This window comes from Zeugodacus cucurbitae, chromosome X (genome assembly GCF_028554725.1).
Source record: "Zeugodacus cucurbitae isolate PBARC_wt_2022May chromosome X, idZeuCucr1.2, whole genome shotgun sequence".
Taxonomy (NCBI): Eukaryota; Metazoa; Arthropoda; class Insecta; order Diptera; family Tephritidae; genus Zeugodacus; species Zeugodacus cucurbitae.
Window position 1 is genome coordinate 32,280,138 of NC_071672.1, and position 26,344 is coordinate 32,306,481.

At 38.4% G+C, this 26,344-nt stretch overlaps 1 protein-coding gene across 6 annotated transcripts in view; it reads right to left on the reverse strand.

Annotated features, from left to right (window-relative positions):
- Positions 1–26,344, reverse strand: part of LOC105219774 (zinc finger protein 2) — a 131,291-nt gene that overhangs the window by 17,082 nt on the left and 87,865 nt on the right. For 5 of the 6 annotated variants that reach the window (XR_008472098.1, XM_054235324.1, XM_054235325.1 and 2 more), the window contains 7 exons: positions 15,145–16,857; positions 13,283–13,929; positions 11,777–11,917; positions 11,496–11,663; positions 10,512–11,420; positions 6,954–9,119; positions 1,808–2,978 (listed from right to left, as the gene is read on the reverse strand). Coding sequence is in view for 4 of the 6 variants with exons in the window: in XM_054235324.1 (XP_054091299.1) it covers positions 1,808–2,978; positions 6,954–9,119; positions 10,512–11,420; positions 11,496–11,663; positions 11,777–11,917; positions 13,283–13,929; positions 15,145–16,857 (6,915 nt within the window). In the remaining 2 variants the exon portion in view is untranslated. Of the gene's footprint in view, positions 1–1,807; positions 2,979–5,315; positions 5,441–6,953; positions 9,120–10,511; positions 11,421–11,495; positions 11,664–11,776; positions 11,918–13,282; positions 13,930–15,144; positions 16,858–26,344 lie in introns of those variants that run through there. The other variant, XR_008472099.1, reaches the window with a different exon arrangement.

Sequence of the window (26,344 nt, forward strand, 5' to 3'; positions counted from 1 at the left end):
GGTGCGATTTGGGATCAAGCTAGACGCTTGTAGTCGAAGCTACTTGGTGGAAGGCAAAGCGGAATCATCCAAGCACTTCCTCCTTCAATTTCCGCAGACTAAGGTTAAAACTCCGCGATAGGCACACAGGCGGCGAACCGAGCAAAGTGACTGCAATCGACATTAGCCGACTTGAGAACTTCAGAGTCCAAGCGATTTGTCGAATCATAAGGGTCTTGGCGATTCGTCAGGAGTATTTGGGTGTCATAAAGGACAGTCGTTGCTGTCTAAGATGCTGAGATCTACCACTTGAGCTAATCTAACATAACCTAATGCGGTGTGATTTTCAATATATCGTACTTCAAAAATAATGAAATGTATTTATACTTTAAAATAAAATTAAGAGCTTATGTTAAATTAAACTAATGGAATTAGTATTATGGAGGAACATTTCGCACACGGGCACGCATATACTGTACATATGTAAAACATTTGTAACAAATGAATAGCATGTGAACATGGATAAGACAGCTACATTCATTCAAGTAGACGCGACGTATAAAATTTATATGAAAGTATTACATCATTAAAGTTATTGTTATCTGTTTTCGATTTGCCACACTTGGACGTTTTTATATCTTTAGAATATCATATAGTCCGAGTGTTTTCATAATAGAGTTACGCCGATAGTAAGGAAATTACAATAAATAGGATACTGATATCAAAATTATTAGTGTGAACCAACGTGACTTTGATAACTCAGTCCGGGACTCAGTAAATAAAACGGTATTAAAAAAAACAGCACAAAAAACAATAATTACATTTTACGGCAAACACATAATATGCTCCTACTTGGTGTATATACAGTAGCGGACTGTGTAACCTGGACAAGTAAACAATATTTTTTTTATTACTTTAGAGCGTATTAAATTTGCCTCAAGTATCTACTTAGTGCCTTTATCGGTTCTATCGTTTAGGGCTAGTTGCGCGAAGCCATGGTAAGAAAAGCCACCGCACACCAATCGGTTGCATCACTGCTTAACTGTGCTTCAAACACATTGATTCTTGAATCGTTCACCAGTTCTGGTCCTTACGTAGCACATACCGTCGCTACAAAGAAGGTTACATTTCGACTCAGCTGAGAAACTAACAAGATGAGTCCAGTTTTGATATTTTTTACCCATCGTAAATAGTTTTGACGCATTTTTAGGTTAAAAGTGGCTTACTGGCGTTCAAATCGCGCCTCTTGAAGCCACCGACCTCTTGAAGGTACCGACATCTTCAAATAACTCCACTTTAATGTCCTCAGCAGTTTTGATGTTATGTTCTAACACCTAATCTTCCCTTAAAATTGTCTTCTACTATGCTTCAGCGGCAGTTTTTCATCATCTCTATTAGTCATTTTCCGTACGGTCAGTTTTCTTTTTGCAAAATCAAAATTAATATTTAACAAAGCACGTGCACAAAATAAACAATGAGATGATTGAGAAGAAACTAAACGTTGCTATAAAACGTGTGCTGCACACATATTTATGTGAAAAATAAGCCGCCGATGGAAGCAGCGGAAGAGGAAGACCTGCACGCCGTTGGAAATACGACCTGGTTTCACTTGGGATTTCAAACTGGCGTCGCACGGTTCCTAACAGTTCCTACGCCAATTACATACAAATATAATAATCTTTCAGGCAGTAAATTACACCTGTCTCTTAAAAACGCGTTTTTAATGCAAACTGAAAGGATTGCTCGGATTTCATTGCCCGCTACTGTATGTATATTATACTCAGTTTTTAACTATATTGCTCAGCAGCATGCGTTTCATAAAACTCACCAGTTATTTCATTACATTTAAATAATTGCTGGATAATATCTTTAGTATGAGCATTTGTTAAATGCGAATGGGTTGTTAATGTTGAAGATGAGCTGCTACTGTTGCTGTTCGCTGTTGTTGTTTCATTTCTTGTCGATGGGTTTTGTATGACCTCAGTATGCTCTACCGTATTCCCACCATTGCTATCTTTATATTCGTCCATATAATTATCATCATCGTCATCAGTAATACTGGTTGCCAGCGGTGCATTTGAAAAAAAATTGGCACTTTTGCTGTCGTTAATATTATATTGCGCTGTCATTACTTTGTGATTGGCAATATTGTTGAGTTTCTTAAAATGCTGATAATCTTGTGCCAGCACACATTGACTACCATTTTCGTTACCGTTGCTGTTAGGCATGCTGTCAACCTGCTCGGTCGCATTGTTTGCCATATTAATAACATCAACACTTGCAGGTCCATCATAGTTTTTTGCTGCAGTTTGTGCAGAAGCTTGTTGCTGTCGTTGCACTTTAAATCGTTTTGCATCGTTGTTTTTTGTTGTTTCGCCATCTGCTTCATCATGCATATTGCTTAATTCGTGCCATTCCTTTAGTTCATTACCTTGATTATTACATGTATAATCGATGACTTGTTTCATTGTGTTTTGTAGCTTCAGTTCCTTATAGATTCTTGTAAATGTGCCAAGTCTATCGCTGTCGGCAATATCGGTAACCACATGCGTCTTCAAATTACCAGCCTGTGCAACACTTGTGACATCTTTACATACATTAACAACGGCATTACTAATTTGTTTATTGCTATATTTATCATCTTCCGTCTCGATATTTGGTTTGCCATCAACTGTGCTCTGCTCCAATAGCTTCTTCACTTTACATATGTGCTGAATGGATAAGGCATGTTGCTGCAGATTAACTTGCGGCAGTTGGCATAAGTTGGAGTCCCCAACTTCCATGCCAGTGTTGGTATTAATACTTATATTAGCATCAGCTAATAAATTCATGTTGCCCTTGCTGCCGTGCATTTTAGTAGATTTCAACGCATTCTTTTGCAACAAACCGTATTCTCTATTATTTTGCGAAGCGTCCTCGTAGTTACTGTCTTCGGATATGGCGGTAAAGCGTTGATTGCGTGACTTTTTATCTTTGGCACGTGAGTTTTGGAACCAAACCTATGAAAGAAAGCACACAGATGAGGAAATATGTCAGTGCAGGTTATATAAAAATAATATTATATGCTTAAAAGTGTTTTTGTAGTGCTTACTAAGAAATTTTGTATATAATTTGCTTTTCTAATAAGAACAATTTCGTTCAAAAATGCACATTTTCAAATTATCTTATAAACCGAATTTTAGATATAATCATTTTAAGTCTTTAACCAATTTTTTAATGGTAGTAGCAAATAAAATGGCAAATATATATAAAATAATTATAATTAATAATTTATAAATTATTATTGGCGAAAATCAAATGAGGAACCATTTGCGGCTCATTAAGGCAACTACTATTTTGTTGCTCTTGTACAACTACGAATATTTAAACATTATTACTGGTGATTATATAAATTATAGTTCCAGTACAACAGTTATTTTCGAACTCTCCAATGAGTTATAACGCCGCAGGTCTCGATATTAATTCAGCCCACGTAGTAAAACAATCCTGCGTCCAGAACATTTTAATACTCTCGCAACAAAGTTGCTTGCTACGAGAGTATAATAGTTTTGTCCACATAACGGTTGGTTGTAAGTCCTAAAACTAAACGAGTTAGATATAGGGTTATATATATCAAAATGATCAGGGATACGAGAAAAGTTCAAATCCGGATGTCTGTCTGTCCGTCCGACCGTGCAAGCTGTAACTTGAGATATCTTAATGAAACTTGGAACACGTGTTCTTTGGCACCATAAGAAGGTTAAGTTCGAAAATCAGCAAAATAGAACCACTGCCACGCCCACAAAATGGATTTGGATGTAATTTGGATTTTATGTTTTTTGTATATATTTCGCAAACCAACCAAACTTTCTGCAGTCGTTTTTTTTTAGCCATTTCCTTATACAGTCCAAATGACAGAAATCGGATAATAACCACGCCCCCTCCCATACAAAGGTTAGGTTTAAAATTACCCACTTTTGGGTTAGCTCACTAACCAAAAACGTCAGAAACACTAAATTTCACATAGGAAATGTCAGATAGAAGCTACACTCAGATTTTTTTTACAAAATGGAAAATGGGCGTGGCGTCGCCCACTTATGGGTCAAAAACCATATCTCAGGAACTACTCGACCGATTTCAATGAAACTTGGTTTGTAATAGTTTCCTTACATCCCAATGATATGTTGTGAAAATAGGCCAAATCGCTTCACAACCACGCCTACTTCCTATATACCAGAACCTTGAAGACGATTTGCATCGTTAACTTTACAATATATAAAGTAAGCACTAGTGAAGATATCGATGCAGAACTTTGCACAAATACTACGTTTATAGTGTGGCAGCCCCATTCTAAAAATCACCGAAATCGGACCATAGGTTGTCAAGGCCCCATATATCGAACATGAGGACCTCGGGTCTTCTAACCTAATATTAGGGTTTCCAACTTTCAACGGACTTAATACAATATATATGACGAATATGTGTGTCAAATTGTGAATTATATAATATTAATAAAGTTAAATAAATAAATTGCGAGAGTATAAAACCCCGAACTTACACCCGAACTTAGCCCTTCCTTACTTGTTGTATTGACATTTGGGAATGAGTAGACAGATTATAGGTATTTTGAAACGGTTTAGTGAAGGCAATTTTTAACAGACCTGACTTATAATCATCTCAATTAAACTAATGCCGGTATTCAGCTTGTCACGGCACTTGTCTCACACCTCTAATAGTCATAATTGTGAATTAGTGATTCTATTACTAAATAATTAAATTAATAATTAATTAATTAATTAGTGCCTCTGTTAGTCAGGACTGGTATCGTTTTAATATTCAGCCAGCTACAGTCTCAAAAATATTCACCAAATAGTGTGTTGAATAGAAATTGTAGCACGCAATCAGCTGTTGGGTTTAGGCTGCTAAGAGATGAGCGCAAGATAATAATAGTAATTTATAAATTGAAACAAATTTGTGAACAGCTTCAAAGCAAATAATAAATTAGAGACTGGTTTGGCTTGATTAGAGATGAGATACTACAGATTAAATAGCAAACAGTCTCTAAAAATATTTCGCACAGTTGAGACTCTATTAGAGACCTGAGACTGCACGCTGTATACCAGCATAAATGTTTCTAGCGTTAATGTTTTAATTAATTGGCTAAATTATCGCTTAAAATATTTATGCTAAATTTTTAAGAAAATACATATTTTATAAAATTTAAATAAATCGAAAACAACAAAATTATAGGCATATCTATGAACATATGTATAATTTTTTAGTTGTTTTTTAATTGATAAGTCGTAGGTTAGCATGTGCATGTTGTAGTAGTTCCATTTGTCAAACACAAATTTTACCTTTTAAAAATCGCATCCAGACGAAAAACATGTTTATTTTATACAGCAATGAGTTGACACAGCAAACTAATGTAGCGAATTCTAATGTTTAGAGTTCAGTTCATCAACAGCAACATTTTACTTTACTAAAACAAATAAAAGAAAAAACAAACAAAATCAAATAAAACTCGAAATTAAACTACAGTAAGTAAAAGGCATTGTGTTAATTAAAATAAAATAAACTTTGACTGTGTTATGTAATAAAGTCAGTAAAAAAAGTCAGATAGAGCTCTAAATACGGCTGTAACCGCACATTATAAGCTGAAGGTCGAAATCCATTTTTTGTGTATTAAACTCAATTATTTTCAACAACACAAAAAAACGGTACTTTTTTGAATATCCTTTTTTTTTGAAAGATTACGCTTGATTCGTGTCAAGCTGTCATGTTGTTTTTGTGTAGTATTGACAAAATACAGCTTGTGCAAGAACTAAAGTCGCTCGACCTTCAATAGTTCCAAGAAGATCCGACGAAACATCGGTCCATATTTCTTCAAAAATGATGCCTTTTAAAAACAAATGCCAAATAATCTTCTTTCGAATGAGAATAAACATTCCACATTAAATTTGAAGTGTCTGTGTTTTTTTAAGCAATGCATGTAAGGATTCTAGGTAAAATGCTATTTTAAAGGTGTTAAGCTGTCTAATTCGCAGTAAAAGTTGCCTACCTAATTAGTTTTTACTAATTTATTTAAATAAATTAAATTTATAATTATACATTTTTTTAAATTTAAATTTATCAAATCTAGTAAGTTTAAAACAACGCGCTTGTAATATGAAAATTGTCAATAGATCGCTAGATGATGACAGTGTTAGTGTACATAGTTGTATTTGATTCATAACATTGTTACTTGATATGTATTAAAATAATTTTTTTATGAAATTCTAAATAAATAAGTTAAATAACTAGAAGATAACTATAAAAAAATTGTTACTTTTCACTTAATAAATGGGACTTTGAGTAATAGAAAATCGGGTCTCTACATACATAGCAAGCAAAGTAAAGCGATTTTCATACGCGGACGTATCAGCATTATCTGAGTCGTTCAGAAAAAAAAAGGTAAATTTCCACAACGTTCGCGTGTGTTTAATTTTTTGTATGTTTTTCGTATATTTCGCGTATTGCAGCAATTCGTGCTCAGAAATATTAGAAAGTTTTATTAATATTGTAGCAATTGCCTTGCAGAAAAACATTTTTAGGCTGGTTTCAGATTTCTCTGTATATGTAAATGATTCTTTTTCGATATGTATATATTTTATATTATTGTCAAATGGCGGCGATGAGCGCTGTCAAGTACGTCATTAAAATTACATACTGATGCTTGACAGTTATCGGCACAAAGCAAGCAAAATAGACTTACGAAAAAACGTGTAAAATTTTTGTTATTGTTCCCTTGCGAGAACGTGAACGACACAGATAATGTTGACTTCGACGTGATATACCCGAAAATCTGCAGACAGTTGGCTGCTTACTATATAAGACAGTTTAAAATGCAGCGAGTTCAAAAATATATCGAAAATGTTTCAACGCTGCGTGCTTGCTTTTGTTATATTAATTATAGAATTTTGATTTTGAAGGTAGGCAAGTGTACCTTTACTTACTTGTACAACCCGTTTTTTGAGATTCACTTTCTTTGCGATCTCCTCAAGCATTTTGCGACTTGGATTCGATTCATTTTGATAGCATTCATAGAGAAAATTCAATTGCTCCGGCAGTATTGTAGTGCGTAAACGTTTGCTTTGCTGTTTCTCGTTAATGCCAGTAAATGTTTTTGTTGCGGTAGTGTTATTTGAATTTGTCGTTGAATTCGGTGATGATAATGGCGTTTCTGTTATTTTTAATTTATCGATTGTTGGTCCATTATTCACACAAGCGTCTGTTTCATTTGGTGCTTGTTGTAATTCTTTATAATGCTGTTGCTGTTTCATTTTCCCTTTTGCTTCCGACTTTTGGTTGACGTGCAGAAAATCGCTTAAATTGTCAATGTAGGCGCTGCCAAAGTTGCTGGTCGCTGTTGTTGATTTCTGTTTATTGAGTGGTGCTTTATGCTTATGCATTTTCTCGCATGTGGTCATAGATTTGCTTAAATCCTTGAAATTCTGTTGTTCAGCGCAGTAGGAAAGTTGTGTTTGCAAACTGCTAGTGAATTCATTGATTTCATTCATTTTGAATTTTTGCACAGCTTCAAGCGTACTGGCAGTCAGTTGTTGTGCATTCTGCTCATTTTCATTAACTTTTCTACACTTCGCAGGGCTTTTGTGTGCGTAGATTTCGTTAGATTTCGTGCGATTATTGTCATTATTATGTTCATCGTTATCAGTGTAAATTTCAGCGTCGTCAACATCCATACCACAACCATTGCTGCGCGTTTCGTTGTTATCATTATCGCAATCTGGAAAATTAAGCGCATCCAGACAGTTCTTCTTCAAACTCATATCGCTCATGTCATACTGTTCCACACCAGGCATGGTACCTGTGTGTTCACTATGCGCAATTGTTGTCGGATTATTTCCATGTTGGTATTGTGATGTCGATGTTGGCGACGCTGTCGTGTGATCATTTATTTCTGGGTTCGAGGCATCTAACTGAAAAAACTTTTTCGATTCATTCAGTTGATAGTACTGCAGTAGTACATCGATATTTGGCTTATTCTCTGCGCCGAAAAATCCCGTTTGTGCGGCTAAAGCACCCATTTGCGGTGTGCACTCATTTTTTTGATAATATTGATACAAGAAATCATAACTGCTACGTTTACGCAACTCACATTGATTGTAAAAATTTGTTAAATACTCCATTTCCAGCTCCGGCTCGTGTGACTGTTGCTGCTGTGCGTGAAATTGTTGCTTCAACTCATTGTTGCTCTCGTTTTGCATGAAATACTGGTACAAAAATTCGTATTTTTTGTTGTTTGGCAACATAGATGATACATGGTTGATGATGTCACCATCACCGGTGCCACCCACTGAAGAGACATCGTCCGCTATTGAAGATGTTTCCGAGCATTTACGTTTCTTTGCTGGCGGTTGGCCTTGCTGTTCTAGGAACTGTTGTTGCTGCTGTTGCGTGGCACTGGCAGCTGCCACTTGTTGTAAGCTCTGCAATATGCTACCAAATGAACCATATGCCTCGGGTATGTTCGCAATTTGTGTAGTAAATAAGCTGGGATTCATTAGGTGCAACAACTGATGCTCGCGGAAATGCTCATAGTAGTTGAATTGTAGTTTGCATTTGTCGCATTCGAACTTGGACTTCTGCGCTTGACTTTGCGACAGTAATTCATTGCTATCACTACGTTCACGTTGGGTTTGTGGCGGTGTGGGCGTGGTGGATGGACTAAAATCGGTCATGGACATTGACGATTTACCAAATAAATGCTGTGGCGATGTATTGCAGTGTAAATTCATGCCCGCAGCTACGACGCCGGGTGATGTGCTGGAAACTTTGACTGCTGTTGTTGCAGCAGCGGAAGCATGTTGTTGCTGTAATTGAAACGCAGCGCTATTATTTATGTCCATCGAGGAGTTGGAGTCTTCCGAGCTGAGATTTTGTGCGATTTGTGCTGCTGCGATTTGTGCCTTTGCCGACTTTTTGTTGTTTTCTTCTTTGAAACAATGATTCTTTTGATGGCGTATCAATTCGTAGTAGCGCTGAAACGCCATATTACACTTCTTGCAGGCATAGTTGATATTGTGTTTTTTCTCCTCAGTTTCGTAAATTGAATTATTCGGTTGATTCTCATAAATCTTACGCTGTTTTTGGCGTGCATTCTAAAATAGGCAAAGAAATAAAAGAAATATAGTATTTATATTTGGTAATTAATAATGAAATTAAGCAAACTATAAAATAATTAAACATTCTTATGTTGCCGCATCTTTTACAAAACTTTTGCTTTCTTCGCGCTATACTACCTCCTAATGAACATACTATTTTCGACTTTATATAGCCGTATGTGGACAATGTAATTTCTTTTAGAGTTTTTTTTGTAGTGTTACTTGTTGATAAAATTTTACAGCCTTTAGGAGTTAGTTCTAGTTCAATATCCATGTAATCGTAGTTGTTTACGAGTTGTAATGTTTCCTATGCGGTCTACGTCTAGTTGTCGTCGAGGTCATCAAACGGTAAGCCCAGAAAACGTGCAGTTTCGACAGATTCGGACCAAATGGAGAGGAGTGTTAGATGAGTCGGGTGCGTTGATAATGCAAATAGGTGGTTGTGTCATGCGGACACTCTTTGTATACAAGACATATATTCTATATGTCGGAATTCAGTCTGGATAAATAGAAATTTAACCTGCTACAATATGCAGAACGCAGTTGCGCAGAGGTCACTCTGTTTTCAAGAGCTCAATTTCTGCAAAGGGTTGTGGTATGACTCCAAGTACGCCATTCAATGGGAGGGAGGCAAGGTAGGTGTTAAGGGCTCCGCTGTGAATGAAGTCTTACAGCTGATCTGTTTGGTGGGCAGTTCATAATACTCATTTACGGGTAGTATAACGGCGCTTGGTAACTGTGCTTGAGGAGACATCAAGTGGCATCCTGTGACTATCCGTAGTGTACTTTGGCTGCGTAATTGACGGCCGGCAGGCCGATAGCATTGTAAGTGGCCAACGACGTGTACTTTATACTTTCCCTAAGTGCTACCCGCTAGCGACTAGAGTTTCTTGTTGTTGCTCAGAACTTTGGCCATTATCGCGTTCGTATGTGGGTTGACTGTCAAAGGTAACACCGAAATTGTACGGTTATTGATGGTCGGTATTGGTATAATGTTTGCTTGAAAAGTGCATGTAAGGTTTCAAATCAAATGCATGGAGACAATCGCAGACGTATGCAGATCACATGTGCAAAGAATGCGAAATAGTTGAGTGATGCTTGCTTGAAATAAAAAATGGTTTTCCTAAAGATATATATAATGATACATACACAAATAATGGAATGTGTGATCTATATAAAGTTGAGAAATATAGCTATATAGTAGCTCGAAAAATTAGTAAATCAACACAACCACGTAGACAACATTTCATAAATGAGTGGACGCTAAGAAATTGTACCTCAGCCACATTCCACTTTTCAGTTCACGTATGGTCTCAATGCGCAATGCGTTTGTACAGTTGCTTAATGTTTTCATTTTAAGTAACAATTTGGGTCGGTATAATTTCTTACCTGAAACCAGACAACAATAACTCGTGGGGAAAGCAATAATAGCTTGCTTAAATACTCCAAATCACTATCCTTTGGATAGGAGTTATTCTCAAAGAATTCCTGTAGTACCTTAATTTGGTAGTCCGTAAAGCGTGTGCGATTGGCGCGTTTCCCGCTCGATGTGGACGATGCATTCGATGAATTGGAATTTGTGTCAAACTGTGAAGATGGCGAATTCTTATCGAATGATTTGTTAGCTTGGAAATTTTTCGGCGGACCCATGTTGTTGCCGTGCATGTTGGCAACATTGATATTGGTAAGATTTTGGCTGAGGGGCAAATTGTCCAATTGTTGATGCAATAACTCATTAATGCTGGCATAGTGAGTTGGCACAACTGTGGAACTGTTGTTGGGTGATTGAGGTCTGGAGAGGATATCCGAGCTGCCGCTTTCTGACTTTGTTTCATAGCTGTATAGGTTGATATGCTGTTGTTGCTGATGAATATTCTGACTTGATTGGCCATGCAATTGTTGTTGCTGTTGATGTTGTTGCTGTTGTAATGCAGTGGCTGTAGTTTCTGGCACTTCAGCAACTTGTTGTTGGTGTTCTGTCGTTGACATTGCGCTTAAATGTTGTTGTCGCTTATGATGCAGCAGCACCGATGCCGTGCTCAATAAATGCTTCTCATCTTGTTTATGCTGTTCTAGCTGCTTTTGTTGCTGGTGTTGCTGCAGTTCATTTTGACGATGTAGACTCTGCGGTATTGTAATGTGTGGTTCAACGTTATCACCGAAAGGCTCTGTTTTTATTTCAATCAATAAAGTAGAATCGCCACATATTTCTGGTGTTGTGATTGGTTTCTCATTTGTATTATTTTGCGAATTACATTCATGCATATTTTGCTTTGGTTGTTGCTGCATGGCATTGAACTTTAAATGCAAAAAATAATAAGTATATTTTACAAACAATTATACCATATATTATATTATTGTAGGTAAACCTACCGTAGCCAAATGTAAATCCTCGTTCAGTGGTGTTACTTTAGTTTGCCCAGTGCGTTCGTATTCTTCCAAATTTAGTGTTGTAGATGGTGGATTATTAAAGTTGTATGGCGAATCTTTGTTCCTCTGGCGTTCTTTAAATAGCGTATTCCGAAACCAATGCTTGACGACCTTTAAGAGAGTTAAGAAATTGGTTAATTTCATTTCTACTTGCCTCTTTTCCGTGTGTACGAAATTAATAACGTTACAATTACACAAAATTTAAGAAATATTATATGTTATACCTTCATTGGCAAATTCGCTTTTTGTGACATTTCCGTAATACTTTCTTCACTTGGCGAATTATTGATATCGAAATGGGCACGGAGTATTTTCAGCTGTTCGTCAGTGATACGCGTCCGTGCACGCTTTTGATTACTGGCCATCTGGAATAAGAGCTCTTATTTTTTAATATATGGTACATTCATATAATATAGATAATAATTCAGCTAATAAAGCTGAAACGACAATACATACAAGCACTAATACTAATGTATCGCGTGATCCAATTGGAGCTACTTTTTTCACTAGCCTTATTTTACAGAGCTCTATGGGCTCTTGAAAAGTTCCAAGAAGATACGAAGTTGTCGAGCCAAATTCTGTTCAGTGATAATGCCCATTTCTGGCTTAATGGTTATGTAAACAAGCAAAATTGCGGCATTTGGTACGAAAAGCAACCTGATGAGATTCAAGAGCTGCCATTTCATACAGGAAAAATGTCTAAAATTGAAGCACGTGATCTCGGCGACATTTGGTCTCAACAAGATGGCGTCACTTCCCACACATCGCATCAATCAATGGGTTTATTGAGAGAACACTTTTGTGAGCAGATAATTTCACGGTTTTGGTCGGTCGATTGGCCATCAAGATCATGGCCGTTAGACTTTTTCCTGTGGGGATATCTAAAGTCTGAAGTCTATGAGGATAATCCAGCTTCGTTTCAGATCTTGGAACAAAACAACACGAGTGACATTCGCGAGATACTAGTTGAAATGCTCGAACGAGTCATCGAAAATTGGACTCAACGGATGGAACATCTGAGACGCAGCCGCGGCCAACATTTGAAAGAGATAATCTTTGTCGACTGGAGGGATTATCGTCGCAACGATGGCCTACATTTTATCATCCATGAAGGCACAACAGCTTACCGCATCTTTGGGTTAAGTATAATGAGCTAAAAGGAATTTGTGTTAAGAAATATATCTGTTTTTTTATTTTCAATGCTAATTACTTATCGAACCCCCGCTCATAAAATTGATGTCAGAGTGGGAACGAGAATTGATGCGATAAGATGGCGCTACTGCTCTTTATTACTCGCTGCTTCTTTCAGCATGTGCAAATCGCTCAAAGATGTCAGAGTAAGTGCGAGCAACAAAGCGACTTTCAGCGATGTCAAGAGGGCAAAGCGACAAAGCAGGTTCGCTTCAACTATCTTTACTACTGTTAGTATTAGTAAACTGAACACTTTTTTGCATGGTATTCTAGAGAGACGGAAATATTTATACTGGGTGTAGGGGGGCCAGGGAAAGATCTAAATGATCGGTAAAGTTTCTTAGGCTAACTTAGACTTCACTTGTGGAAAAAAAGTCCAAAAGGAGTGCGCAAAATAAATGCTGAGATACAATAAGATTTTCTACTTTTAATAAATGTTATACACGACATATTCAAATAATAAATTATAAGAAAACAAATATTTGGACTTGGAAATATTCGAGAATTAATAATTAACACTAATTATTACAACTTCTTACCTGAGCGCTACTTGTTGATGCGGATTGTTGCGGTTGCGGCTGTTGCTGTTGTTGCAATGTACCAATGAGGTCGGTTGTGGGCGCCACTGGCACTGGTGTGCCTGGTACCGATAATTCGCTGCCACATAGCAGTGCATTGGCGCTTGGATTGTGTGCAAGTTTAGGTGTGTGCGTGGGTGTTAACAAATCCACATTGCCACTAGAGCTCACATTAGCGCCGACCCCAAATATAAGCGGCGGTGCAAGATTCATAAAGTTCATGGACATAATGTGATGGAACTGCATTAAATTAAACATCTCAACCGGATTTAATTGCAAGCCAGATGCAGCTGCTGCTCCAGGCAATTGTTGCAGGTTTTGCAGATTCTGTTGTTGTAGATATTTTTGTGTTAAGAGCGAGCCACGTGGTTTCATTTGCAAATGCTGTATGAGGTGTTCTGATGTTATGCCACCGCTCTCTGATAATTCATCGCCGCTGATATGTTGTTGTTGTTGTGGTGGTGTTGACTGATTTAATAACGCAGCAGTAAAAGCAGCAACATGTTGTTGTTGCTGCTGCTGGTCTTGCAATAAGTTAGTTGGTAATGGGGAAGACGCTACTTGCGGTGATTCATTTGTTTTTGGTGTTGTAGGTGGTGATTCACGGACTGTGAAATTTGAATTGAATTTCAAAAATTTAGTTAAAGGAAATTTCATAAATTAATATAATTCTTAAAATATGTTGCAGAGTACAAAGCTTTGTTTGTAATTCCTAAAACTATTGAAGGTACGTGTATCACAATGACTACAATGAATTATGAGTCTCAAGTTCTTAAATTGTAGTTTTCTGTATACAAGATTTCAAAACGAAAGCCGTATTCTTCAACAAGTCTTTGTCGATTTTATCTGAATTTGGTATACCCGCAAAACTAATACGGTTGTATAAACTGACTTTGAGCAGCATCAAAAGCTTCGTCAGGATGTTATGAATCTCTTCGAGCCGTTTGATACCAAACGAGATTTCAGATAGGGTGACTCACTATCGTGTCACTTCTTTAACCTGATGCTGGAAAGAATAATACTAGCTGCAGAGCTGCTGCTGCAGAGAGAATCCAATGCAGAATCATACTTGTCAACAGTTACTACTTTCAACTGAGAAGGAAATTGAAAAGTAAAGTCCTCTCTCGACGAACCAAAACCAAACTCATAATTCTCGTGCTGCTTTATTGTGCTGAAGCGTTTTCGAGAGAAATGTTTTGCGGACCATAAAGGTCCTTTGAACATTGGCACGGCGAATACCGCAGATGCTGGAACAATGAGCTGTATGAATTATACGACGACATTGACGTAGTTCAGCGAAAAAAAGGCAGCGGCTACGCTGGCGAGGTCATGTTGCCCGAATTGATGAAATTACTCCAACTTTGAAAGTGTACGTGTAAGTAGGGGAAGAGGAAGACCTCCACTGCATTGGAAGTACCAGATGTCTGCACTTGGTATCACAAACAGCGAAAAGAAAAAACGAATGGCGCGCTTTTGTTAACTCGGCTATAATCACGTAAGCGCTGTCTACGCGAGTAAAGACGAAGCCGTAATCTTCACACTACAATTTCAAGATTTCAATGAAATTTCGGATTCGGCCTCGCAAAATATAAGTCTTTCATATGGAATTCAATATAAAGTTTGTCAATTTTTTTTAAATAAATTTAAATTTTTAGTTGTTTTTTGTTTTAGGAATAGTACCAAACGAGCTGTGATGTATACCTAGGATGTGCATGACGCAATCGAAAAAATTACACAGGGCCGCTAAAGGCGGCAATCAAACAGAGTTATATAGGGATATGTATTTATACACTTAGCTAATTTAATTCAGTATGTATATTTACCATTGCTGTCTGCGTTTTTAGCTGAATTGTCCGGCATAACATCAGCTAATTGTGCTTTGTTTTGCACGTGACTCAACTGCAAGGCTGGCGATCCACGGCCGCCGAAGTTGCTTGTTGTCGGTGAGCTTATGCCGCCAGCATGCTGATCCTCGCTACTGTGATGTGTTTGATCAATGTGCTTTTGTAGCGCTTGAGTCGTACGAAAATTTCGTTGGCATAGCGAACATTTGGTGGCTTCTCGCATGGTGTGATACAGCAAGTGGGTCGATAGTTTTTCTTGAGTTTTAAATGCAAGTGAACAATGTTTACAACGATATTTATACACATGACGCTCGGATATCACTAGGCTAATATGAGTGTTTTTATAATGGACGACCATTGCGGCGTGTGTGGGAAATATCGAATGGCAAGAACGGCTAGGATGACTAGCAGCCAAACAACGATGATCGCCATTTGGCAAGATTAGAAAATGTTGCATTTTTAGCGCATGCTGCAACAATTGTTGTTCATGCTTGAATTTTGCACCACATTTTTCACACGACAATTTATTATTGTTTGCCGATTCTTGGTATGTGGTATGAGCAGCATTGAGATTCAAAGGTAGATCATTTGAAACCTCCATTAGCGATAAGTCTAATTCTTGGGCGTCTTTAATATTCATATTATCCGTAGTAGTTTGTTGAGTTGTTGTCTCGATATTTGGGCCCTTACAGTCTTTAACTACAGTAGGTGTTGTTGTGGTGGTCGCATGCCAAACGCTAGTGTCTACCAATTGTAGGAGACGTGACAAACCATCACGATTCACACTATGTATATTCATCAAGTGAGTTTCCAGATTTTGTTTGCGATCAAATGTATCCGTACAGAGTGGACATTGCACATTGTTTGTTTCACCCACATATTTTTTGCTACCTTCTACTAATGCGTTGTCTTTACTTGTATCTTCAATTGGCTGTTCTTTCTGCACCCTTTGCTCCTTTTTTTCTAACTCACGCAATACATTATGCATTGGTTTGATTTCAACCAAATCTGCTGGTGTTTCGGTATTACTCATTGTGTTCGCTGTTGTTGGGAGCCAAGGTGTCATCATCGACACATCCTGCAGCGATATTGTACTTTGCATGTCGCCGGACTTGTCGGTCTCCTCATCTTCTTGCATACGTATACGCTCTCTTTTAATTGTTGTTGGACAGTCATCATTCATAGCGTCATTTTCTGCATAAGATTTGTTACTAGGCTCACGGGTAGCAATCACTGCAGAGGCGGCCGCTGCTGTTGCTGCCGCTACAGCCGCTTGAAATGCTTGTATGGCCGCAGAGTTCGTTGGGATGCTAATGTAGTCTGGCTCAGTGTGTGGATGTACCGCACTTAGATGTTGTTCCATTTCAGTTTTGGACTGTGCGAAAAAATCACAATTGTTGCATTTGAATACAACTGGCGGCATAATGGCAGCACTACCGCCCGTCAAGTCTGACGATGAAACATCTTGGTCATCGCCCGTACTTTGAAAGTTAAACATATTGACTCCCTGATAATTTTTACTCCGTACACTGGTGTTGCCTGAAGCAGTTGAGGAGTTCGAAGATGGTGAAAAGGAATTTTGTTCTCTATTAGATGTAATGCAGCCAAGATCGTCGGTTGGTAAACGAGCCAGGGGCGCAGGAAAATAGCTGGGGATTGTGGTAGTGCAGACATTCTTCATTCGGTTGTTTTCTGTGGAAAAGGAAAACAGTAATATTATGAAAACATTAATGTAAAATGTTTAAACAAAATTATTTAAGCGTAAGTTGCAGAAATTAAAAAAAAATATTGTGAAATTTTTAAAATTATGAAATAAAATCTGGGTTGAAGAAGTTCACGCACGTGAGAAAAGTTTCAAATGGCTCAAGCACCCCACCACTTGCGATCTTAGAACAAATATTATCTGCGTAGTCATCAAACAGCCGATTGGAGGCGAGCTAACGTAAGCAGGCGAACCCTTACCGTGGTTGTGCGTAGGGTTTGGACCCACCACATAAAAAAGGATCAAACAATGCAGAATTTCTCGTATGAGATGACAATCACTGCAATGGTTTCAAGGATCATGAACATATCAGCTTGAGGGATCGCTTTAAAACCGCTTAGAACATTAAAGTGAAGTTATTTGAAGGTGCCTTTGAGAGATCGGTGGCTTCAAGAGGTTCGGTTTGAACGCATGTCGGGCCGCTAAAAAGCCATGTTTAACCCCAAAAATGCGTCAAAACTGTTTACGATGGGCCCAAGGCAAACTAAACTGGACTTATCTTGTTTGGCGAAATGTTAGCTATTCAGATGAGTGCAAATGTAATATTTTTTATAGCGACGGTATGTGCTACGTAAGGAGCAGAACAGGTGAAAAGTTCATGGATGAATGTGTTTAAAGCACAGTTAAGCACGGAGGCAACCGAATAGTCTTGTGTTGTTTCTTTACCATAGATCTGGGCAACTAGCCCTGATAGATGGAATTGTAAACTCTACTAATAGTACTTCCATTTCTCGATGAAAATGCTGTCTCTTTATAATTTTACATTATACACATGTTGTATTACCTCTTTGAGTGTTTTCCATTTTTTACATAAAAATATAAAAGAACAAATAAAGGTCTTCTTATTATGCTGGTCAACTCGTACACACAATTTGAAAACCCGAGTACAGGGCAGAATAAATGTTAAATTTTTTTGAGAAAAGAAAACGCTATAAGTATCAGCAGATACTTGAGACAAACTTAATACGCTCTAAAATAATGACCCTGATCATTGAATCCGTTTCGATAGAAAAATGGTTCGATATGTCGGAATCATTGAAACCGTATCGAAAATAAAATTTACGATCAAATAGAACTCACTTACCGACTCGAAAAAATACATATCGCGGCTAATAGATGTCGCTAATTACGAAATCATTGAATACGCAAGATCGAAAATTTTGGTCGAAACCTATTCGTTGATGAGTGAGTTGCGGAAATTAAAAAGAAATGAACCATTGCGAAGTTTTTATGTAAACATTTACCGATGAAGAACTAATTTATATTTTAAATGAGTATTTAGAGACAAAAACAAACTAACAAAAATATGTTTAAGCTGTTTAAAAGCGATATAAAGTTGCCCTCCCCGAAATAGTGAAATAATTTTCTCAAAGAGACTGAGGCGAATTAAATACGTTTTACAACGCATGAAACGCATATCTAAAACAGTGGGTAGGCCCTATATTTAAGTAAATTTAAGTTCATTCGATGAGGAGGACAGTTTTAATTTTTTTGAACGAAGCAAAAGGCACAGACAATTTAATTTATCAAATTTGTCGCATTTGGCGATAAAGGTCGATAAAACAGTTTTAGTTCAGTTGTTCTGATTTCGCTGTGCGCTATTGTTGTATATGTTGAAAAGACATCGACTTGTTTTTCCTAATTTTCCAGCCAAACAGTAACAAGAGAATGTGATGAAAATTATTCCAGGAAGTAGGCATTGATTGTTGACTCTTCATAAATATATACTAATATTATAAAGAGGAAAGATTTGTATGAATAAACTCAAAAACTATTGTGCCGATTTTATCATTGGAAAGCTACATTCATCCTCAGTAACATAGACTATATTTATTGCTAGAAAGGATTAGGGATCCTTATTAAAACTTAACTAACGTAATTCAAAGCGTAAAAAAGTGCCCTAATACGTATTTTGCCGCATGCGCTGCGGTAATAATTGATGGTAGAACCACGATCAAGTTTAACTAGATCTCAACGTTCTGGAAATAGTTCCCAGGCGAGGGTATCAAAAATACTCCATGATGGAGAATCTTAATCTGAAACTGAAAATCGTCTTGCAAGCCATTCTTTTCGTATCGCAATCGCGTGCCAGAGAGTAGAGGAACAAACGTTCGCAGCTGTTTTCTGAACAAAATTTCAAAACCTTCCAAGTACGCGCTTGAGAGTCGAGTAAGGAGCGTGTGCAGCGGCTTAAAGAACAAAATATTAGAAATATACAAACTCGCTCTAGGGAGTCGACCTATATTACCCCACGCAAGAAACGGGAAAGTACATACATACATATGTATGGGAGAGTGTGTCTGTACACTAAGCATCATAAGTCTACGCTCCTTAAAAAATTAAACATTTAACTCGCAAAATTTATAAAAGTAACGTCAAAATTTTTGGAACTTTGCATACTCGGTATTGCAAGCTAAGATGTTGGCGCCACAAATTCTGCTGCTCAGTCAGACGACGCCAGAGATAACGGCATTTTTGTTACTGCAGCTTCACAATGCGTGCGTCAAAAGTGTACGTTCACTATATTTCGGTACAAGCTATAGTGGTCACAGTGCGTTGAATTTTATAACAAGAGTGTTTATTGTATAAATCGAATATACATATGTATGTATATTGTACATATTATAAGATCTGGTTGACTTTCCAAGCTAACAGACAGGGAGGCGCGAAGTGTTGTGTCCCTTATTAAGAAAAATCCAAGGACTGCTGCATCCCAAGTGACGAGGACATTCAACAAAATTTCGAAAAGTCCATAATTACTTCCAATGGGCGTGTCGCCCGAAAAAAACGTACATTTCCTTGCATAACCTACTAAAACTTATCGCCTTCGCAAATAAGTACGTCAACATACCCCAGAGTTCTGGAAGAAAGTTTTATTTTCCGATGAAAGTAAATTCTGTATTTTCGGCATCAAAGGAAGGGAACGAAAATGTGTTGCCCACCGTCAAATGCAGTATTTATGCAAAGTTCTGTTCCGATACAAAAACACTGGCACTAAGAGTTTTATACTTGAATGCATAGTTATTAAGTAATATATGATTTTTAGATACATAGTTAAGTTAAATAACATTCTTGGAACAACATTTACCCAAAGTATATGTTGTAGCATGTGTGTCACATACACGTTTTTTACACCAACTGCAAATCTTGCGTGTGGTTTTATGCTTTCCAGCTTCACAATTTTGACAACGAACAGGGAACGTAGGTTGAAAGTCATTAGAAATATCAGCCAGTGGTTCGCAATAGTGCCGGAAACAGGAGAACTACCGAGTGCCATTTCAATAGCCAGGCGTGTTGGAGCATGGCCTAATACCCTTGGATTTTCAGAGCGCTGTTCAATTGCTGGCTGTTTTGCAAGGCAACGCAGGAACTTTCGTCGTTTGTCAACGCAAAGTTTTGCGTTTAGTGGAATATGCAGAAAGCTTCTAAGGTACAATAGCATTTGTCAAGGGCGTACTGGATAGTAATATAACAGCTTTTCCGTTTTTGGCACATAAGATATATATATATATTTGGCGTAGAAACCGCTTAAGCGATTATAGCCGAATCCACCAGAGCGCGCCACTCGTTCCTCCTTTTTGCTTTTTGGCGCCAACTGGAAACACCAAGTGAAGCCAGGTCAGCGGGTACAGCATCGAACACTTTCAGAGCTGGAGTGTTTTCATCCATTCGTACAACTTGACCTAGCCAGCGTAGCCGCTATTTTTTAATTCGCTGGACTATGTCTATGTCGTCGAATAACACATACAGCTCATCGTTCCATCGTCTGCGGTATTCACCGTTGCCAATGTTTAAGGGACCATAAATCTTCCGCAAAACCTTTCTCTCGAAAACTCCTAGTGCCGTCTCATCGGATATTGACATCGTCCACGCTTCTGCACCGTAAAGTAGGACGGGAATGATGAGCGACTTGTAGAGTTTGATTTTTGTTCGTTGAGAGAGGACTTTACTGTTCAATTGCCTACTCAATCCAAAGTAACACCTGTTGGCAAGAGTGATTCTGCGTTGGATTTCAGGGCTGACATTGTTGGTGTTGTTAACACTGGTTCCCAAGTAGACGAAACTATCTACTACTTCAAAGGTATGACTGTCAACAGTGACGTGGGAGCCAAGACGCGAGTGCGCTGACTGTTTGTTTGATGACAGGAGATATTTCGTCTTGTCCTCATTCACCACCAGACCCATACGCTTCGCTTCTTTATCTAGTCTGGAAAAAGCAGAACAAACGGCGCGGTTGTTGCTTCCGATGATATCAATATCATCGGCATATGCCAGCAGCTGTACACTCTTGTAGAAGATTGTACCTTCTCTATTTAGCACTGCAGCTCGTATTATTTTTTCCAGTAATAGATTGAAGAAGTCGCACGATAGTAAGTCACCCTGTCTGAAGCCTCGTTTGGTATCGAACGGCTCGGAGAGGTCCTTCCCGATCCTGACGGAGCTTTTGGTGTTGCTCAACGTCAGTTTACACAGTATTAGTTTTACGGGGATACCAAATCCAGACATCGCGGCATAAAAGCAGCTCCTTTTCGTGCTATCGAAGGCAGCTTTAAAATCGATGAAAAGATGGTGAGTATCGATTCTTCTCTCTCGGGTCTTTCCCAATATTTGGCGCATGGTGAATATCTGGTCCATTGTCGATTTTCCAGGTCTAAAGCCACACTGATAAGGTCCAATCAGTTCGTTGACGGTGGGCTTTGGTCTTCCACACAATACGCTCGACAAAACATTATATGCGATATTGAGGAGACTTATACCACGGTAATTAGCGCAGATTGTGGGGTCTCCCTTTTTATGGATTGGGCAGAGCACACTGAGATTCCAATCGTCGGGCATGCTTTCTTCCGACCATATTCTACAAAGAAGCTGATGCATGCACCTTATCAGTTCTTCGCCGCCGTATTTGAATAGCTCGGCCGGTAGTCCATCGGCCCCCGCCGCTTTGTTGTTCTTCAAGTAATTGCTATACGAATTTCTTCATGGTCGGTCATGTACTTTCACTGCCGTTTAGCAGGTCGGAGAAGTGTTCCCTCCATAATCCCAGTATGCTCTGGACCTCCGTTACCAGATAACCTCGGTCCCTACATGATAATGCTCCGGTCTTGAAACCTTCTGTAAATCGCCTTATCTTTTAATAAAATTTTCGAGCATTACCCACGTCGGCCAGCTTTTCATACTCACGCATTTCGGTCTCTTTCTTTTTACGTCTGCAAATGCGTCTCGCTTCCCTCTTCAGTTCTCGATATCTGTCCCACCCCGTTGTGGTCTTTCGCAACGTTGCGAGGTAGGCAGTCTGTTTTCTCTCCACTGCGGAACGACAACTCTCATCGTACCAACTGGTTTTTTGGCGTTGCCGGAGACCAATTGTTTCGGCTGCAGCGGTATGTAATGAGTTTGCGATGCCATTCCACAGCTCCCTTATATCGAGATGCTGATGAGTGCTCTCAGAGAGCAGGAGGGCAAGTCGAGTAGAAAATCGCTCGGCTGTCGGTTGTGATTGCAGCTTTTCGACGTCGAACTTTCCTTGTGTTTGTTGACGGGCGTTCTTTGCTGCACAGAGGCGAGTGCGTATCTTTGCTGCTACTAGATAATGGTCCGAGTCAATATTTGGTCCTCGGAGCGTACGCACGTCTAAAACACTGGAGACATGTCTTCCGTCTATCACAACGTGATCAATTTGATTGCACGTGTTTCGATCAGGGGACAGCCATTTTGCTTGATGAATTTTCTTGTGCTGGAATCTGGTACTACAGACAACCATATTTCGGGCCCCAGCGAAGTCGATCAGCCTCAGGCCGTTTGGCGATGTTTCGTCATGGAGACTGAATTTTCCGACTGTTTACCGACTGTTTACCGACTTCTTTACCCACCCTGGCGTTAAAATCACCAAGCACGATTTTGACATCGTGGCGGGGGCAGCGCTCATAGGTACGTTCTAGGCGCTCATAGAAAGCATCTTTGGTGCAAAGGAGCGATATGTTGAAGAACCTCGCTTTGATGCGGATTGTGGCAAGACGTTCAACCAGGGGTGAATGCCAGGACTCGGCGACGGAGTCTCTCTCCCACCACAAATCCAACACCAAACTTGCGCTCCTTTATATGGCCGCTGTAGTAGATGTCACAAGGACCCACCTTCGTCCGTCCTTGTCCCGCCCATCGCACTTCTTGGATGGCGGTGATGTCAGCCTTTAGTTGTATGAGGACATCAACCAGCTGGGCAGAGGCACCTTCCCAATTAAGGGTCCGGGCATTCCAGGTGCATGCCCTCAAGTCATGATCCTTAGTACGTTTGCAGGGGTCGTCATCAAAAGGGGTGTTTCTCATCCGAGGCTCTGATTGTTTTTTCATTGGCGAGGTTTTGTTATGTGATGGGTCCCAAACTCTACGCACAACCGCACATAAGATACCAAAGCAAATTTTTATTCGAGAAAGCCAAAAATTGTTGACTGTTCTGCTCTTTTGCGGTCTGCTTTCATATTTTGTTTTGACGAACAGTACCGAGAAGAAAGTGCCCTTTCGACATCAAATGCATAGCCAGATTCAATGAAGTAAAAAAGTTATCACAGATTATGATTATTCCGGTGTTTTGCCAAGGGTAAACCAGTCTTTGCGCGACATTCTCTCCAAACAATACGCCTTCTATTTGCTCATCGGATCGAATATCGTCTTCTTCAAGTATCATTTCGTTTTTGGCATCTGATTCTTCGGGATTTATACCAGGTGTTACGTAATCATCGGTAGAATCATCAAAATCTAGGCCCTCTTCTGCTTCTTCATCAACCTCACTCAATAGATTCTCAATATGGTTTTGAAGCTCTGCGTACCCTAGCCTGTGTTTACAATTTTCTTTTATATCATCCATATCATGGAAAAAGATACACTTACCGTTTAACGACTCGTTTCGGACGGTTTGAGGCATAGACATATTTATTGCTGTTATGCACCAAGAAATGCTTGAGAAGCAATGCAAAACTGATCACCACAATATTAATATTTAATAGAAATCACTGCAAAAACAATTATTGCTATTGCGAAATACGCTGAAAAATCAGTAACGCAAGCACAGCCTACTTATTTAAAAATCGCATTCAAAAAATTAGAGTTGAGTGAAAGAGTGATGTGAATTTTCATACATTTTATATGTTGTCTACATTTGTAGACTAACCGCCAGGAGATCGTCATATTGAAAAGTAGGGTCTGGGGGGTGCTGTGAACTATTTTTTTTTACGTGTTAGTGGCCAAAACTCTCTTTAGCAACTTTGATGCGAGAGTACAAAAAAGTATTAGAGAAGAATGGGATAAAGAGGCTGGCTTTTTCCATGCCGTGGGTATCCAACTCATTACTAACGTATTTGATTTTTTTATAACAATGTACTATATATTATTTTGGTTTTTGAATAACTTTTAATTTATGAGCGTAGACCTTTGACGCGCTAGTTTTTGATCTCTTAATTGATAATTTAATTTTTTATTAAAACTGTAAACAGTATAATGAAATATATAACATAGAAATAACTTATTGAAGTAACTGATCAGTTTTTAAAAAAAGGAATTTTTGAAAAAATTACGTGGCTTATTTAAAAAAAAAAGCATCTTGCAATGAAAACACGTTAGGTGCGTAGACTAATGATTCCTAATGTCAATGTGTATGAAAACATATAACTTTTGAAAGTTTTGTTTAAACCCGTGCGAAGCCGGAGCGGTCTGATAGTTACATATAATTTACCATGAAAATATCGTTAAAGCTGCGTTTCAAGAATTAATTTATGCTATTAGTAATACATGTCTAAATAAATTGTTTATATAGACTATACAAAGCTACAGCTACGTGCTATTTACCATTTAGTGAGAATTAACAAGCCACAATTTATGCATTCACTCATGTACCATACATACTCGTTCATATGTGTATACTGTGTACATACATATATTAATATACATTGTATGTATGTATGTATATGCGTTATTGGGCAAGTTTATATACAATTAAATCTAATTGAATTATTGATAGTTAAAATAAGCAAGGCAGTACTAAGTTCGGGTGTAACCGCATCGTCGGATGTCCGAAAATATGAAACCAATTTATTGAAATTGTTCGAATATTAACTGAGATATGATTTTTGAGCCAGAAGTCCATTTTTAATATAATTTTAAGTGCAGCTTCAAACCTTTATCTGGGAAGTAGGCGTGCCATTAACTGATTTCATTCGTTTTCATACTGTATGAAGGAGAAAAATATACATATATATATATTTAGCGTACTATGGCTCCGGGGCACCGATGGGGTAGCAAAGGACCACAGTGAGATTCCTCCATTTATAACGATCTTATGCTAACCTCTTAATTTGACTCCAATTTTTTTAGACCTTTGATATTTCGATGTCCAAATTTCTAATCCAGTTAAGCCTTTTCTTCGGCTACCTTGTGTATTCCCGTTCCGTGTGATTCCAACATCGACCGAGCCAGCTGAGAATTTTAGCATTTAGGGATTTGTTCGGTTTGTGCGTGACCATAAGTCCGTATTAGAGACCATGACGGGATAGAAAATGCGCCAAACATTACGAAGGCAACGGTTTGTAAAACTTGCAGCCGTAAGGAGAAATGGCTTCAGCCACTTCTAGAAAAAGAAAGCAGTGAAACCTCTCTTGGACGGAAACTCACCGTCGAGCGATTTTTGCCCGCCCAAGAGAGATATCCGCCTAAGAGAGGGCCATTTGTTCTAAAAATTTAACTTGGTGTATTAAAAAATTATCGCTCAACGGAGGTATCCGTCTAATAGAGGTTTCTCTGTATATGTACGTTCAACTGCTCGTCGCTAAAGGAAATTTGTTTCTCAGAAATATTTTCTACTCTGTAAAGAATTGTTCATGTTGTGACCAATGGGCGTTATGTAGTATTTAAAGCTGAGTAAGATTGTGTTGATATTAGAGTCCGACTGATTAATCGGCCTTGGCATCGGCATCGGCCAGTATCAGCCACAAAATTCAGTATCAGCTTCGGCATCGGCCATATTTGGCCGATTCTTTCTACTTCATTTGAATTACATTTACATTATTATTTTTTGATTTGATTACTTAAAAGCCTTAAGGGGGGGAAAGGTTTGTTTCGTCGAAAAAATACCCTTTTTCATGAATTTTGAAAATTATTGCTGTAGGTTTACTTTACTTATTATTATATGAAAGTACAACATTTGTAGGATATTTAAAAAAAGTTTTATCGAAAAATAGCGAGGAATAACGGATTTATCTCGATCTCTGCAGGCACCTCGAAAAGAAGTTTTTGTGCGGTGACCAGCCTACAGCATCACTGGATCATCCGAAACCAAAAAATCAAAATGCTTTCTTTAGTTTATTTAAATTTCAATTTACGCATAGTTTTTTTTTAATTTTTCAATTTTTGGTACCATTTTCAAGCCAA